At 34.9% G+C, this 13,320-nt stretch overlaps 1 protein-coding gene across 2 annotated transcripts; it reads left to right on the top strand.

Annotated features, from left to right (window-relative positions):
• Positions 1-6,260: 6,260 nt before the first annotated feature.
• Positions 6,261-12,688, top strand: LOC131528186 (prenylcysteine oxidase-like). Of its 2 annotated transcripts, none has more exons than XM_058757167.1 (6): positions 6,261-6,649; positions 6,726-6,932; positions 7,103-7,277; positions 8,430-8,641; positions 9,775-9,915; positions 11,465-12,688. In XM_058757167.1, the coding sequence occupies exons 1-6, from the start codon at positions 6,556-6,558 to the stop codon at positions 12,124-12,126; spliced, it is 1,491 nt and encodes a 496-aa protein (XP_058613150.1). In that variant the 5' UTR covers positions 6,261-6,555; the 3' UTR covers positions 12,127-12,688. The 2 variants fall into 2 exon arrangements, with proteins under 2 accessions (XP_058613150.1, XP_058613151.1); XM_058757168.1 differs by having other exon boundaries at positions 6,262-6,511.
• The last annotated feature ends 632 nt before the right edge of the window (positions 12,689-13,320 follow it).

The following is a 13,320-nucleotide window of genomic DNA, read 5'->3' as shown; positions in this document are numbered from 1 at the left end:
AGTTTAGCTGAAGATTTTATTCAGTTAGCGTTTATCTTATTTCAAGTAATATCATGTTTTATGGTTTTAGTTTTAGTTAACTAGCCCTGGTATGAGACTGTACGAAGGCGATCTGTTTCAGGCAATTATTGATTCAAATTAAAACATAAGCTAGATTTCTTGAGGATGTTTAGAACTCGCTACCACAATGCTAATGTGTTTTGGGTGGCTGCCAGTACATTTCTAAGCTCTTTCTATTTGTAGCACGTTGCTATGTGGTTGCTAAAGTGTCCTGGGTGTTTTTATCATGTTGCTCTGCAGTTGCTAGAGTGTTCTGGCCAATTTTAATGTGCTGTTATGTGGTTGCTAAAGTGTTCTGTTTTATTCGTGTTGTGTTCTGAGTGGATGAATAAAGGCCCAAATCAAAAGAGCCTAATCACTTACTATACAAAAACAAGTAGTAGAACAAACTACATGAGTTTAAAGTCGTGATGTAACAGAAATACCGACAGACCTTTTTTTTTCTGTATTGTGATGTATCTGAGTTACATGGATTATTGAAAAAGAAAAAAAAAAGAAATAAAAGTAGGGCGGTGACTTTGTTCTATCCTGTTGTTTAGTTGACCCAAAATTCAAAAAAAAAAATTCTGTCATCATGTACTCAAATTGTTCCAAAGAGAAGAAGATAATCTGAAGAATGCTATGGAATGCCATTGGCTTCCATAGTATGGTAAAAAAAAAAAAAAAAAAAATCTATCCAACATTCTTCAAAATATCTTTTAAAAAAAAATTTCAATAGCAGAAAGAAACTCTATAGGTTTGGATCAACTTGAGTGAGTAAATGATGAAAAAATATATATTTTGGGGGGAACTATCCCTTTAACTTGATGGAGGCAGATTTATTTAACTTGAAGTGCCAGCTTGTAGTTGATTATAAGAACGGGGCAGATTAAAGCAGAGAAATCCAGTATGTCAGCAGAGAGATATCTATGATTTTGATTAAAAGTTACAAGGTCAAAAAAAAAAAAAAGAAAAAAGAAAAAAACTTGAATGAATCATTCACAACATGCATTTACAATAGAAAAGGGCTTACTACGAATATTGACATCATATACAAGAACGCTGTAAACAACAAGAGACACTGAAAGTTTTTTTTAGTAGTTTATTCATTTTTAAATTTACTATTTTGATGAAATATCTCTTTTTAAAAATTTTACTTTTTTTTTTTTTTTTTTTTACTATTTAATCATAAATACATTATTTTTAGTTCTGCCATGCAGGCCATCCTTGAAGATATAGGACATTTGGAGATTTTATTTTAAGGATGCCAAGAACTGAGTGTGATTTAGCAACTGGCCATCAGATAAGAGTTATTTTGGTTATCTTGGTTATCAGCTCTTAAATCAACTTGGTAATAAAATGTAGAAAAATGTGATGTAAATCTCAACTTTGCCGCTGACTGCAAAAAAATTCAACTCCAAAGTATTTTAGTGAACCAGTTTTAATAAGGCACTGAAAGTTAATAACGCTGTTTGAAAGAACAATGACCTTACTGAAATTTTCACTTATGCCGAATAACATAAACACAATAAATAGTTTTGTAAAATTACAATAATAATGCATTTCATATATCATACTGATATACTTTTTTTTATTATTTCCACAACATTTCACAACAAAAGTTAAAAGATGAAACAGTTCTATTGTATTGACATCATATTGATACTCATCGTATTGATATTGCATCATGTCAAAATGTATAGTAAAGGATATATATATATATATATATATATGAAATTATTTAGATTTTTATCACAAGAAAAACACAATTAATACTATTGTTCTGACTTGACATCAAAATATACAATGGTGTATTTTCACCAAACAAGTTTGGCAACTGAACACTATAGCAACAGTTTTCTATCAAATTCTATGCAACAGAGACATGATAATCCACAACCTGGTAGAATCCACTTAAGCAACATTTATACATGCTTAATACAAAGGTAGTTGATTAATAATTCAGACTATGTAACTACATTATGACTAAAACGCAGCATTCATCTCTAATCTGAAAGAAGAGGACTGGGTTAAGAAAGAAATATGCATAATAAACTGCATCAGTACCTTCCAGTCCAGTAGCAGGCGTTTTGCTTCAGGTCGTAGGTCAGAGCAGATGCCGTGAGCATCCAAACTTAAGAACTGAACTCCGTGGGCTGAATATACAACAGACACCCTTGGAATTCAGTTCTCAAAGCCAAGAGCTCCATTCAAGTACTGTGAATCCATCAAGCATTTGACCTAAGCAAAAAACTAAATGTAACTTAATGGTACAATGCCAATAAAAATCACCTAACAAAAGCAGATCATTTCTCATATGTGATAAGATTAGTGTTATTTAGATAATAAACTGTGTAGCAGGATTTTTGTCTAGGGTTTCCTCGATCCTCATCACGATTCCAGCAATTCTGTGTTTGTTCAAGAACATTTCCTTCAAAGTACTGCACGCTCAGATGCATCCTACTAATATTTGTCAAGTTCGGTTCAACTTCCTTGCAAGAATCAAATAAAAGGAAACAAAACTAAGATAAAGTATTGTTTAAATAATGAATTATGTTTGTTTCTAGATAATTGATGCTGACTTTTATTACTCGTGTGCGAATGTTATCATTACAGTTTCTCAAAATAAGTTCTACTACAAACAAATACTGTAATATGATTTACATTATCGTTGCTGACTGGTATTATTGTCTTTTCTTAAAGTGGCACACAATAATTCTCTGTTTAAAAGCTGTTAAATCCCCTGTTTAACAATGTAAAAAGTTTTGAATGGCTGTTTTGAATGTTTCTGAGGATAAAGAACAGCTTTTTAATAATCTTTAACTTTTCTGATTAATGAATGCATCCTTGCAAAATAACATCAGTATTATACACACTTCTTTCAAAGTTTTGAATGGTAGTATATATTAAACTATCCAAATTTTTAGGCACTATTGAAAAAACAGCTCACAAATTGCTTCCCGTATGCTACATGTTTTACTTGGACATAAAAGAACTGGCATCATAAATTATACATTTGTCAAATTCCTCCAAAACATTTCTACTTTTTTTTTTATCTTAAGTGCATGAAATGCAACGTTAATACCTTTGCCATGAAATTACTCGTGACACTTTTTTTTTTAATGTCTTCAACCCACATGCGCATCTGTCATTTATCTGCTTTTTATCTGCACTCACCTCTTTTAACCAACCTTCAGTTTTCCCCTCTTTTCTCGCCAGGTCCACATCAGCTGTTGTTGGTGAGTCATTTCGGTACCAGTACCAGATTGAGGATGCTGAATCATGTCTCTCATGCACCTGCAGTGAATGATAAGACACATGCAGAAAGCTCTTCTGCCGCCTACTCGCTCAGCGCATCCCTATATAAACCGATCGATTAGCGCTCTCATTTGCATGGGCGTTTGTTCCACACTACACACATAGTCATGGGAAAGTCCCACTGCTATCCATTTTGCTCAAAGTGCAAAGATAGCCATAATTGCACAACACGCAGCCCATGATAATAGACCCACGTCACACCACCGACAGGACATGGTGTTGCAATCAAGTTTAATGGATAGAGGTTGATCGAATAACATTGTTTTTCCATCAGTAGCCTGTTATTGCAGACTAGGCTACGTGTAAGCGACGTTGGTGTTGAGAAAACCCCAACCGCCAGAGCAGGAGGAAATGTTGGTTAAGTATTTAATGCACCATTTCCGCTCTGTAAAGTCCGTGGGTTGAGACGGGGAAATCCTAACCCTGTTCGGTTTGCCAATCAAGAGTGCGAGATCTCGTCTTTGCTAACCGTCACATGGCTGTTATTAGGCTTTTTTCACTTTCCTTACACATACGAGAGCCTTTTTCGGCCCAGTTTCCAAGGGGACCAAAACAATGCCGAATATCAGAACTCCTGCTTTGGAGATCATTCTGTTTTTTTTGTGCTTTAACGCATTTCCTTGCCTGTATACGAGAGTGTGCTGTGCATTGTGTTTTCTTCAGTTTATTTTTCAACAATAACCAATGAATTCTCCATTGAAAGTAGGCCGACCATTTAATGTGTTTCTTTACAGTTACAACAGCACAACATGACTGTAAACGTCAGAAATAATTTTGCACATCTTGGAATGTCCTGTAATGACTTTTCTTTAGTTGTTTTTATAGTACGTTATGACATCAGCCATCATGATTTTTCGGTGTGCTTGCAGATCATGTCAGTGGCCCCATCTTGCGCCACATATTTTTTTCTCTCCTCACATGACAGAGGAAGTGAGTCAGATTATCACAGGCTCCAGATGACCTGAAGTCACAGGCCACTCATGATGAGAAAACGCCATATAAATAAACAATGCCCTTTAAAAGTGCAAACATGTCAGATCCAACATAAACACTAATGAGGATTAATAGCACAGTTTAGGATGTACAAACTGCCTTGATAGTGTTCACAATACTCCTGAACAAAGGATATATATATATATGTGTGACACTGGACCACAAAACCAGTCTTAAGTCGCTGGGGTATATTTGTAGCAATAGCCAAAAATACATTGTATGGGTCAAAATTATAAATTTTTCTTTTATGCCAAAAATCATTAGGATATTAAGTAAAGATCATGTTCCATGAAGATATTTTGTAAATTTCTTACCATAAATATATCAAAACTTCATTTTTTATTAGTAATATGTATTGCTAAGAACTTCATTTGGACAACTTTAAATGCGATTTTCTCAATATTTAGATTTTTTTGCACCCTCAGATTCCAGATTTTCAAATAGTTGTATCTCGTCCAAATATTGTCCGATCCTAACAAACCATACATCAATGGAAAGCTTAAATGTATAAATCTCAATTTCGAAAAACTTAAGACTGGTTTTGTGGTCCAGGGTCACATATATATATATATATATATATATATATATATATATATAAATACACACACACACACACACACACACACACAAACACAATATTCGTGAATATATATATATATATATATATATATATATATTATATACAATATTCCTGAACAAAGGAGAAATAAAAAAACAGTAGGCCTTATGGCTTCATAGTTCATGCTTTTTTTTTCTCCTTTGTTCAGGAATATTGTACATACATATCTACATATATGAATTGATGAATTGTGGTTTGTTCCCTATACATGATACATAAAATTTAAGAAAAAATCTTTAATGGCTGGAATGTGTAGATTTAAAAAAACAAAAAAAAAACAAAAAAAAAACTTTAATTATTGTATAATTTTAAGGCAATCTTTGAAATGCTGCAAGTAAACATATATTTGTTTAAACTGTACCCACAGTTCCGTCATTTTTTTAAAACTGTTTTCTTTCTGCACTAAAAAAAATCTAACACAAAAATTTTGTAATCTATTCTTACTCTACAGGGTATGGCCCTGTCAATATTTCCTGGACATGTATCGAGTCTGTTCCAGGCACCGGTCATTGTGATTTTCTATGAAAATCCCTTTTAATCTCGAGCATAATCTTTGTTTGGGAAATCAGCAGGAAAAAAACATAACCTCTAAGAAACCAGGTGGCTAAAAGGGAATTTCTGTTTGACCCAGAATTAACAAACAACTAATACTACCATTTATGGCCATCTGACTGGAACACTTTCTTTAACCTTTTTAAAAAAAAAATGTCAAACAAATAAAAAAAATTCATGTAATAATTTATTTCAATAATACATTTCTTTGTTCATTTATTTAATTTCATTATTTGACATTTTTATATTTTTTAATGTGTCATTTTATTTATATTAATTGAACCCAATAAAACCTAACCTAATTTAATTGTTTTCATTTTCTGTTTAGTTCTCATTTTAAGACATTTTACATACAAGTTGCCGGTAATTTATTTATTGGTGACTATGCTCATTTTTAAAAAGCATAATTTAAATTAGATCAATTTTTTTATTTCACACACAAATGTCCTATCTGCAAACACAGAGTCAGGGGAGCGGCCAGCCCCATTTAGCCATACGGAAACGCTCTCTATCTGTCAGTCATACTGCTTATTTAAAATGTCTTGTGTTTTAAATATAGGTCGTGTGATTGAACGGATGGCAAATCGCCGAAATCGCTTTTAACTTACGCAATAAAAATTACACCTGACCAGTCGTTTTAAAGAAACCCGTTCTATCATCAGGCTTCAACGCATCCCGGAAGAAAGAAGGTTTCCCCTACTCCGATTGGTCGAGCATAAGATTCTACCGCTCTGATTGGTCAGAAGAGAGTCTCTTTTGCTCTGATTGGTGAAAAGCGTGCGCATGCAAGATCATGCGCTCTTGTCGTACTGTAGCCGAATAGCAAGCAAATATGAATGCAACTAGCTTTTACTCTTCTGTCGTAGCGAACTTGATCTAAATCATCAGATATTTTGCGTTTTGATTTGTTTTTATTTTCAGTATCACAATCGCCAAGAGTTGAGGAGAACTGCACAAAGGCTCCTGCATCCATTTAGCCTGAATGCACGGGTATCCTCTGTTCATTGAAGCAGTTTCGTTTCTTATAAACAAACATGAACCAGTATCTGTTTGTGCTTCTTTCTTTTGTGCATGTATTGGCGGATCCGGATTTTGCTAAACTTGATGGTGCCCCGCCTTCTAAAATAGGTAGGCCAAATGTACATAATATGAATTATTCTGCAAAGAAAAGATCCTATAATACAGTCTGATACTGTGTTTGCAGCTGTTGTTGGAGCTGGAATCGGAGGAACCGCTACAGCTCACTTCCTTAGGCAACATTTCGGACCGGAAGTGAGAATTGATGTATTTGAGAAAGGGTCAGTCGGGGGTCGTCTGGCCACTGTCACTGTGAACCACCAAGACTACGAGTCCGGTGGATCCATCATTCATTCCCTCAACCTGCACATGCAAGACTTTGTCCAGCAACTGGGTTAGCTGTATTCATTCATATTGCTAAAATGTATAATTTAGTAATTACTGGCTGAATTAATGCTAGGTATGAGCAATAGTCTTGGCAGAGACTTCTTCTATTGCTCATGTTTAGAGTAAGGGGGTTTGTTTTAAAGTCTTTCTGTTGTCTCTCATGTTACCCGTCCACAGGGCTGAAGTACCGAAAGAGTGTGGCTGGGAAAACGGCAGTGTTCAATGGAGAGGAGTTTATTTTGGAGGAGACGGATTGGTACCTGCTGGATTTGTTTCGCTTGTGGTGGCGCTATGGGATCAGCTTCATCCGCCTGCAGATGTGGGTGGAGGAGATCATGGAGAAGTTTATGAGGTGAGGGAAAGGCTGTGGAACCTCTTCATGCGTCCTCTTTTCTGACACTGTGGAACGAAGGCTTGTGCAAAACCTGATGGTCTGTGTTATCCAGCATGTTTTGAGAATGTTCCAAATGTTATGCATCAGGGAAAGCAAGAAAATCTCTGACCTTTTCTACAATGGAGTTGTGCGTGATCAATAGCTACGTTAGATGCTCCCAAATAATCCTTTTATAATCTGATCAACGTGAAAAAATTGTATGTAGATGCTTGAATTCAACTACTCCCAGTTGGAATATATATATATATATATATATATATTTTTTTAACGTAAATCTTTACATATAAGTTAAAATGATTGCATAGCATTAAGAACACAGTAGTTTCATAGTCTGAAATTCATTCATCATTAAAGCATGCCAATTAGTTTATTTGATTAGTGACAATGCTAAATATTTTTATTGATAATTTTGTAGATATAGATAGATAGATATCCCTATATGCTATGCATTATGTTCTAACCATGAAATAATTTTTCAAATATGAATATGGAAAGATTCGATATTACATTCAAATTTAAAATGTAATCATAAAAAAAACAAAACAAAAAAAACAGTGTCCCATAAAATCAACTGGTTTTGTGGCTTTTAATGCATTCAAAATAATTGACAAAATGAGCATAAAGTTTATAGTTGGATAGAACTTTCCTGTAGTTCAGACAGTACAGTACGGCACTAGCAACAGGTTTGATTCCCAGGGAACGGACAAACTGATAAAATGTAAATGTGTACAGTACCTTGAATGCAATATAAGTTGTTTTGGATGAAAGTATCTGGCAGTTGCATAAATCTAGTAAAACACATTCTCGAATGGGAATATCCCCTCCCCCTGTATTATAAATAACACCTGCCACTGACTAGCAATAGCAAGTGGTTTTGGTGGACTGCAATGTAAAACTGTTGATATGGTTTATGTCCTGCTGCAGCATCTAGTTTCAAAACATTTCTTAGGAAAATAACTAGTTTGTGCATTCTCTGTTATTTTACAAACATAAAGACATGAGATGATTTATTTTATCATTGGGGAACCTGGACGTGTCTCACCATCATCCTTTCTTCCTCTCTTTTGCTCGTTTGCTTTAACACATTTTGCTGTCTTTTTTTTCTGCCAGAATCTATAAATACCAGGCCCATGGCTATGCCTTCAGTTCAGTAGAAGAGCTGCTGCACTCTCTTGGGGGTTCAGGATTTATCAACATGACCCGCCGCTCGCTTTCCGAGTCTCTCTTAGAGTTAGGCGTCTCCCAGCGCTTCATTGATGAAGTCATAGCCCCGATCATGAGGGTCAACTACGGCCAGAACATCAGCATCCCTGCATTTGTTGGTATGCACAGATATTGGAATGATACGCTAAGCTTTGCACTATTATGCACTTTTAAATTCTAAAAATAAACCTTAATTCCTTTCATTTTAGTTTTCTTTTTCTCATTGATGAATTATTGGTGAAATTATTCACTGATGAATAATCACTTAAATGACATATATTTGAACCATGAAGTTATATATAGCGTGTATAGTAATCCTCAAACATAAAATGGCTACAAGAATTTCTCATAAAAAATATGTGAATGTTGTTTTGTATTTTGTATTTTTTTTATATGGTAATAATAGGTTTTTGCACCAGAAACATAAGCATCAATCAAAAATCTAACTAAGTTTGGGGTCAGTGAGATTTTTGTTGTAGAATAATTAATACTTTTTTACTTATTATTATTATTATTTATTCAGCATGAATGCGTTAAATTTATTAAATGTGACAGTAAAGATATAATGTTAAAAAAGATTTCAAATTAAATCTGTTCTTTTGAACTTTCTATTCATCAAAGAATCTTAAAGTATATAAATATATATACACCATAGTTTCCACAAAAATATTAAGCAGCACAACCATGTTTAACATTGATAATAAGAAATGTGCCTTGAGTACCAAATCAGCATATTAGAATCATTTAAAATATATTCAGATAGAGAAGGCAATGCAATTTTAATTTAAATTGTACTAAGATGTATGTTATTTTTAACAACAACTAAAACAAAAGTAGCCTAAATGAGCATAAAAGGCTTCTTTAAAAAAAAAAAATCTTTCTGACCCCAAACATTTGAATATTAGTGTATATTTTTACATAAGTTTAATTTAATGTATAATAGTTTAATGAATAATTTTGTTGATTGGTTTCAATTAATGTGTTTTGGACACTTTTAAAAAGAACATTTAAAAAGAAAACAGACATTTAAAGAAAAAGAAAAAGAATCAAGTTTTCATGATTTGACACCTTTATTTATCTTATGAGGCTAAAAAGAGAGGAGAAGGTTCCAAATTATCCTGAAACCAAGTACATAGGATATAATTATCCATGCATAGTACAACCAATTATCTATACATAGTACAACCATCTTAGTTGTCTTCTCACCACCCGGTTTCATGTCTGTTCTGAGTCGTCTGCTTCTCTTTGACAGGTGCTGTGTCTCTAGCTGGGGCGCAGGCCAATCTCTGGGCTGTGGAAGGAGGAAACAAGCTGGTTTGCTCGGGACTGCTTAAACTAGCAAAAGCTAATCTCATCCAAAGTCCAGTTACAACCATTACCTTCCGATCAACAGGTATTCCATCAGTTAAAAAAACCTAAAACTTAAAATGAAAAAAAAGTTAAACTGTGATCATCTGGACCTAAATGGCTGTACTTTTTGTGGCTAATAGGCTTTCCTGGTTTACTGCAGTATCTCTAACAAATCTTCTCTTCTTCCCCAGCGATAGTAGCCACAGAATGTCACTTTGTCCCAATGGTCTCTGTCTCTTATGGCCGGGTCAATGACAAATAAGAGTGTCCAGCAGTAAAGAAAAGGAACAATCTTTTAAAGCATCCGTTCACCCAGAAATCAAAGTTTTCTGAAAAGGCCATCCTAGATGTACATTAGTTTGTTTCTTCTTCAGAACAGATTTTGGAATTTAGCATCACATCACTTGTTTGCCAATGGATGCTCTGCAGTGAATGGGTGCCGTCAGAATGAGAGTCCAAACAGCTGATAAAACATCACAATAATCCACACTACTCCAGTCCACCAGTTAACATCTTGTGAAGAGAAAAGCTGCATGTTTGTAAGAAACAAATCCATCATTAAGATGCTTTTAACTTCAATCCGTTGCTTCCAGCTAAAATATGAGTCTTCTGTCCGTAATATTGCTTTCTCCGGTGAAAAAGACAACTTGTTTGAATCAGGAGAGAAATATGCACTGTTTACAAGTGAAAACAGTCTAAAACTGCTCTAAACAAATATGTTCGGGTAGATTTTGATGTGAGAAGACAGGGGATGGACTTTTTCACTGGAGGAAGCTTTATTATGGATTTGAGCCAGAAGTTAAAAGTTCAAATGATGGATTTGTTTCTTACAATCACAGTCACACAGATTGATTGGAGTGGTGTGGATTATTGTGATGTTTTTATCAGCTGTTTGGACTCTCATTCTGACGGCACCCATTCACTGCAGAGGATCCACTGGTGAGCAAGTGATGGAATACTAAAATTCTTTAAACCTGTTCCGATGAAGAAACAAACTCATCTACATCTCGGATGGCCTTTTTTGAGTGAACTATTCCTTTAAGAATCTAGTTCAAAATCCATATGCTAAATTCTCAGAAATGTACTCTTTGTATTCATGTTGGTTTCACATGGTTTTGAAAATCTTTTATGACATTTTAATGAAAACTGAATAACCACCAAGAAGAAACTGATATGTTATTTTCTTTAGACCTGGAATACATGTGAATGTAAACATATTTTCTAATATAATTATATAAATTATGAATTCATAAATATCATGAAGTTTGACATTTTACAACTGTATATTATTTTCTTTTTTGTAGTTGTATCACTCTGAAATTTTGACAATGTTACACAACACCAAATGACCCCAAAATTAAACTTAATTTAGAAAATAAACCATTTTTATCATAATGGGGATAGCATCATATCATTTTAATGTATTTTTGAATAGTTAAAATCACCAAATCTTATTGGCTGTTAATGACTTTGAGTTGCTTTGCTGCCAACAATGCTGCGAGCATGAACACACCTTAAAACGATTGATATAGTAGTACACTTCACATTTATGTTATAAAAAAAACTATTTATGTTAATTATTTTTCCCTCAGGAGATTACCACCAATATGAGCTCACCTACGACTCTCAAAATGAAAAGTCATCAGAGCTCTATGACATTGTGGTAGTAGCGACGCCTCTCCAGCAAAACATCAACTCTGGCATCTCATTCCACGGCTTTGAGCCGCAACTTCCAGAAATAGTGGGCTCCTATCATCAAACTGTGGCCTCCATCATCCACGGCTACCTAAACTGCTCTTTCTTCGGCTTCCCCGACCCAAAGCTCTTCCCATTTTCCAGCATTCTGACCACAGACACTCCTGGACTTTTCTTCAACAGCGCCGCCAGCGTCTGTCCGGTCAACATATCCTCCGGCTTCCGCCGAAAGCAGCCTCAAGAGGCCGGCGTCTACAAGGTCTTTTCCCCGCAGCCCCTGGAGAAGAGCGAACTGAAGACACTTTTTAAGTCCTACTACTCAGTGCAGGTCACAGATTGGTTGGCGTACCCTCACTACGGAAGCACCCAGGGCTTGCCACCGGTGGTGCTGCACGAAAACATGTACTTCCTGAATGGAATCGAATGGGCTGGGAGTGCGATGGAGATGAGCTCGGTGGCAGCTAAGAATATAGCACTGCTGGCCTACCACCGCTGGAACAGACAACTGGAAATGATTGACCAGAAGGACCTCATGCACAAAGTGAAGACAGAATTGTGATTGTGACGCACCCCGGCCTGTAAAGACACTGTGAAATGTGATAAGAGGGATTATACTTGTCAAACCTGTTAGAGACTAAGTAAGCAACCGCATGTTTTCGATTCTGCACAATGCTTTAGTTTTCCTTTTTTGACGCAAGATGCAAAAAAGGTTGCATGTCTGCCAGATGTTTGGGGAAGGCGAACAGCAGTGTGGTCTCAGGCTAAACGCGCGATCTGTATCAGGCGGCGGTAATGCGTGGGACATTTTCTCCATTACTGACCAGCTTGATGATTCTGTGAGCTCACTTGTCATGATGAAGTGAAAACGTTATGTGGAAAGACATGAGAGGAATTTTCCATTTGTTTTGGATTTTCTTTAATGTTTGCTGAAGAGGTCTTATAGTTTCACGATTCCAATTGATCTTGTGTTTTACATGCTATGTATGTGTAATGTCACTGGGCAAGGAAAAGTATTAGCAGGATTTTTAGCTTTGAAAACTAATTATTTATTATGATGTCTTGACTTTCACATTTCAATAAATAATGGCTTATGGTCATCTCAAAATAAGAATTCTGCATTCTGAATTCTGCCTCAAATCTGGTATTTGTACCCAATTTTAATTGAGTGGTCCTGAAAATTTTTAGACTTCTTTTTATATATATATATATATATATATATATATATACTTTATATATATTTCATTTTTTTTTTAAAGTTGTATGATTTTTTGTTTTTCAAAGAAGACTCACCAAGGCTACATTTATATAAAATATTAAAAAAGTTATATTTTGAAATATTATTATTCTATTTTCTAGATCATCTCACACACACTTGTTTTCTGTCATTTAAAATATGTGACCCTGGAACACAAAACCAGTCATAAGGGTCAATACAAAGAAATTTGTACATCATTTGTTAGGATCAGACAATATTTGGCCGAGATACAACTATTTGAAAATCTGGAATCGGTGCAAAAAAAAAAAAATCAAAATATTGGGAAAATCGCCTTTGAAGTTGTCCAGATGAAGTTCTTAGCAATGCATATTACTAATCAAAAATGTAAATTTACAAAATATCTTCATGGAACATGATCTTTACTTAATATCCTAATGATTTTTGGCACGAAAGAAAAATCAATCATTTTGACTAGTGGAGGGCCGTTATCGGCGTTAACGTGCTGCGTTAACGTGAGACTCTTATCGGGCGATAAAA

This window comes from Onychostoma macrolepis, chromosome 21 (assembly GCF_012432095.1).
Source record: "Onychostoma macrolepis isolate SWU-2019 chromosome 21, ASM1243209v1, whole genome shotgun sequence".
Classification (NCBI taxonomy): domain Eukaryota; kingdom Metazoa; phylum Chordata; class Actinopteri; order Cypriniformes; family Cyprinidae; genus Onychostoma; species Onychostoma macrolepis.
Note: the sequence above shows the minus strand (reverse complement) of the source record. Positions and strands in the feature narration are given on the sequence as shown.

Coding starts and splice junctions, on each gene's coding strand:
- LOC131528186 (XM_058757167.1), top strand. CDS start 6,556: ATGAACCAGTATCTGTTTGTGCTTCTTTCTTTTGTGCATGTATTGGCG. Junction 8,642..9,774: donor CAGCATCCCTGCATTTGTTG/GTATGCACAGAT, acceptor TCTCTTTGACAG/GTGCTGTGTCTCTAGCTGGG. Junction 9,916..11,464: donor CATTACCTTCCGATCAACAG/GTATTCCATCAG, acceptor TTTTTCCCTCAG/GAGATTACCACCAATATGAG.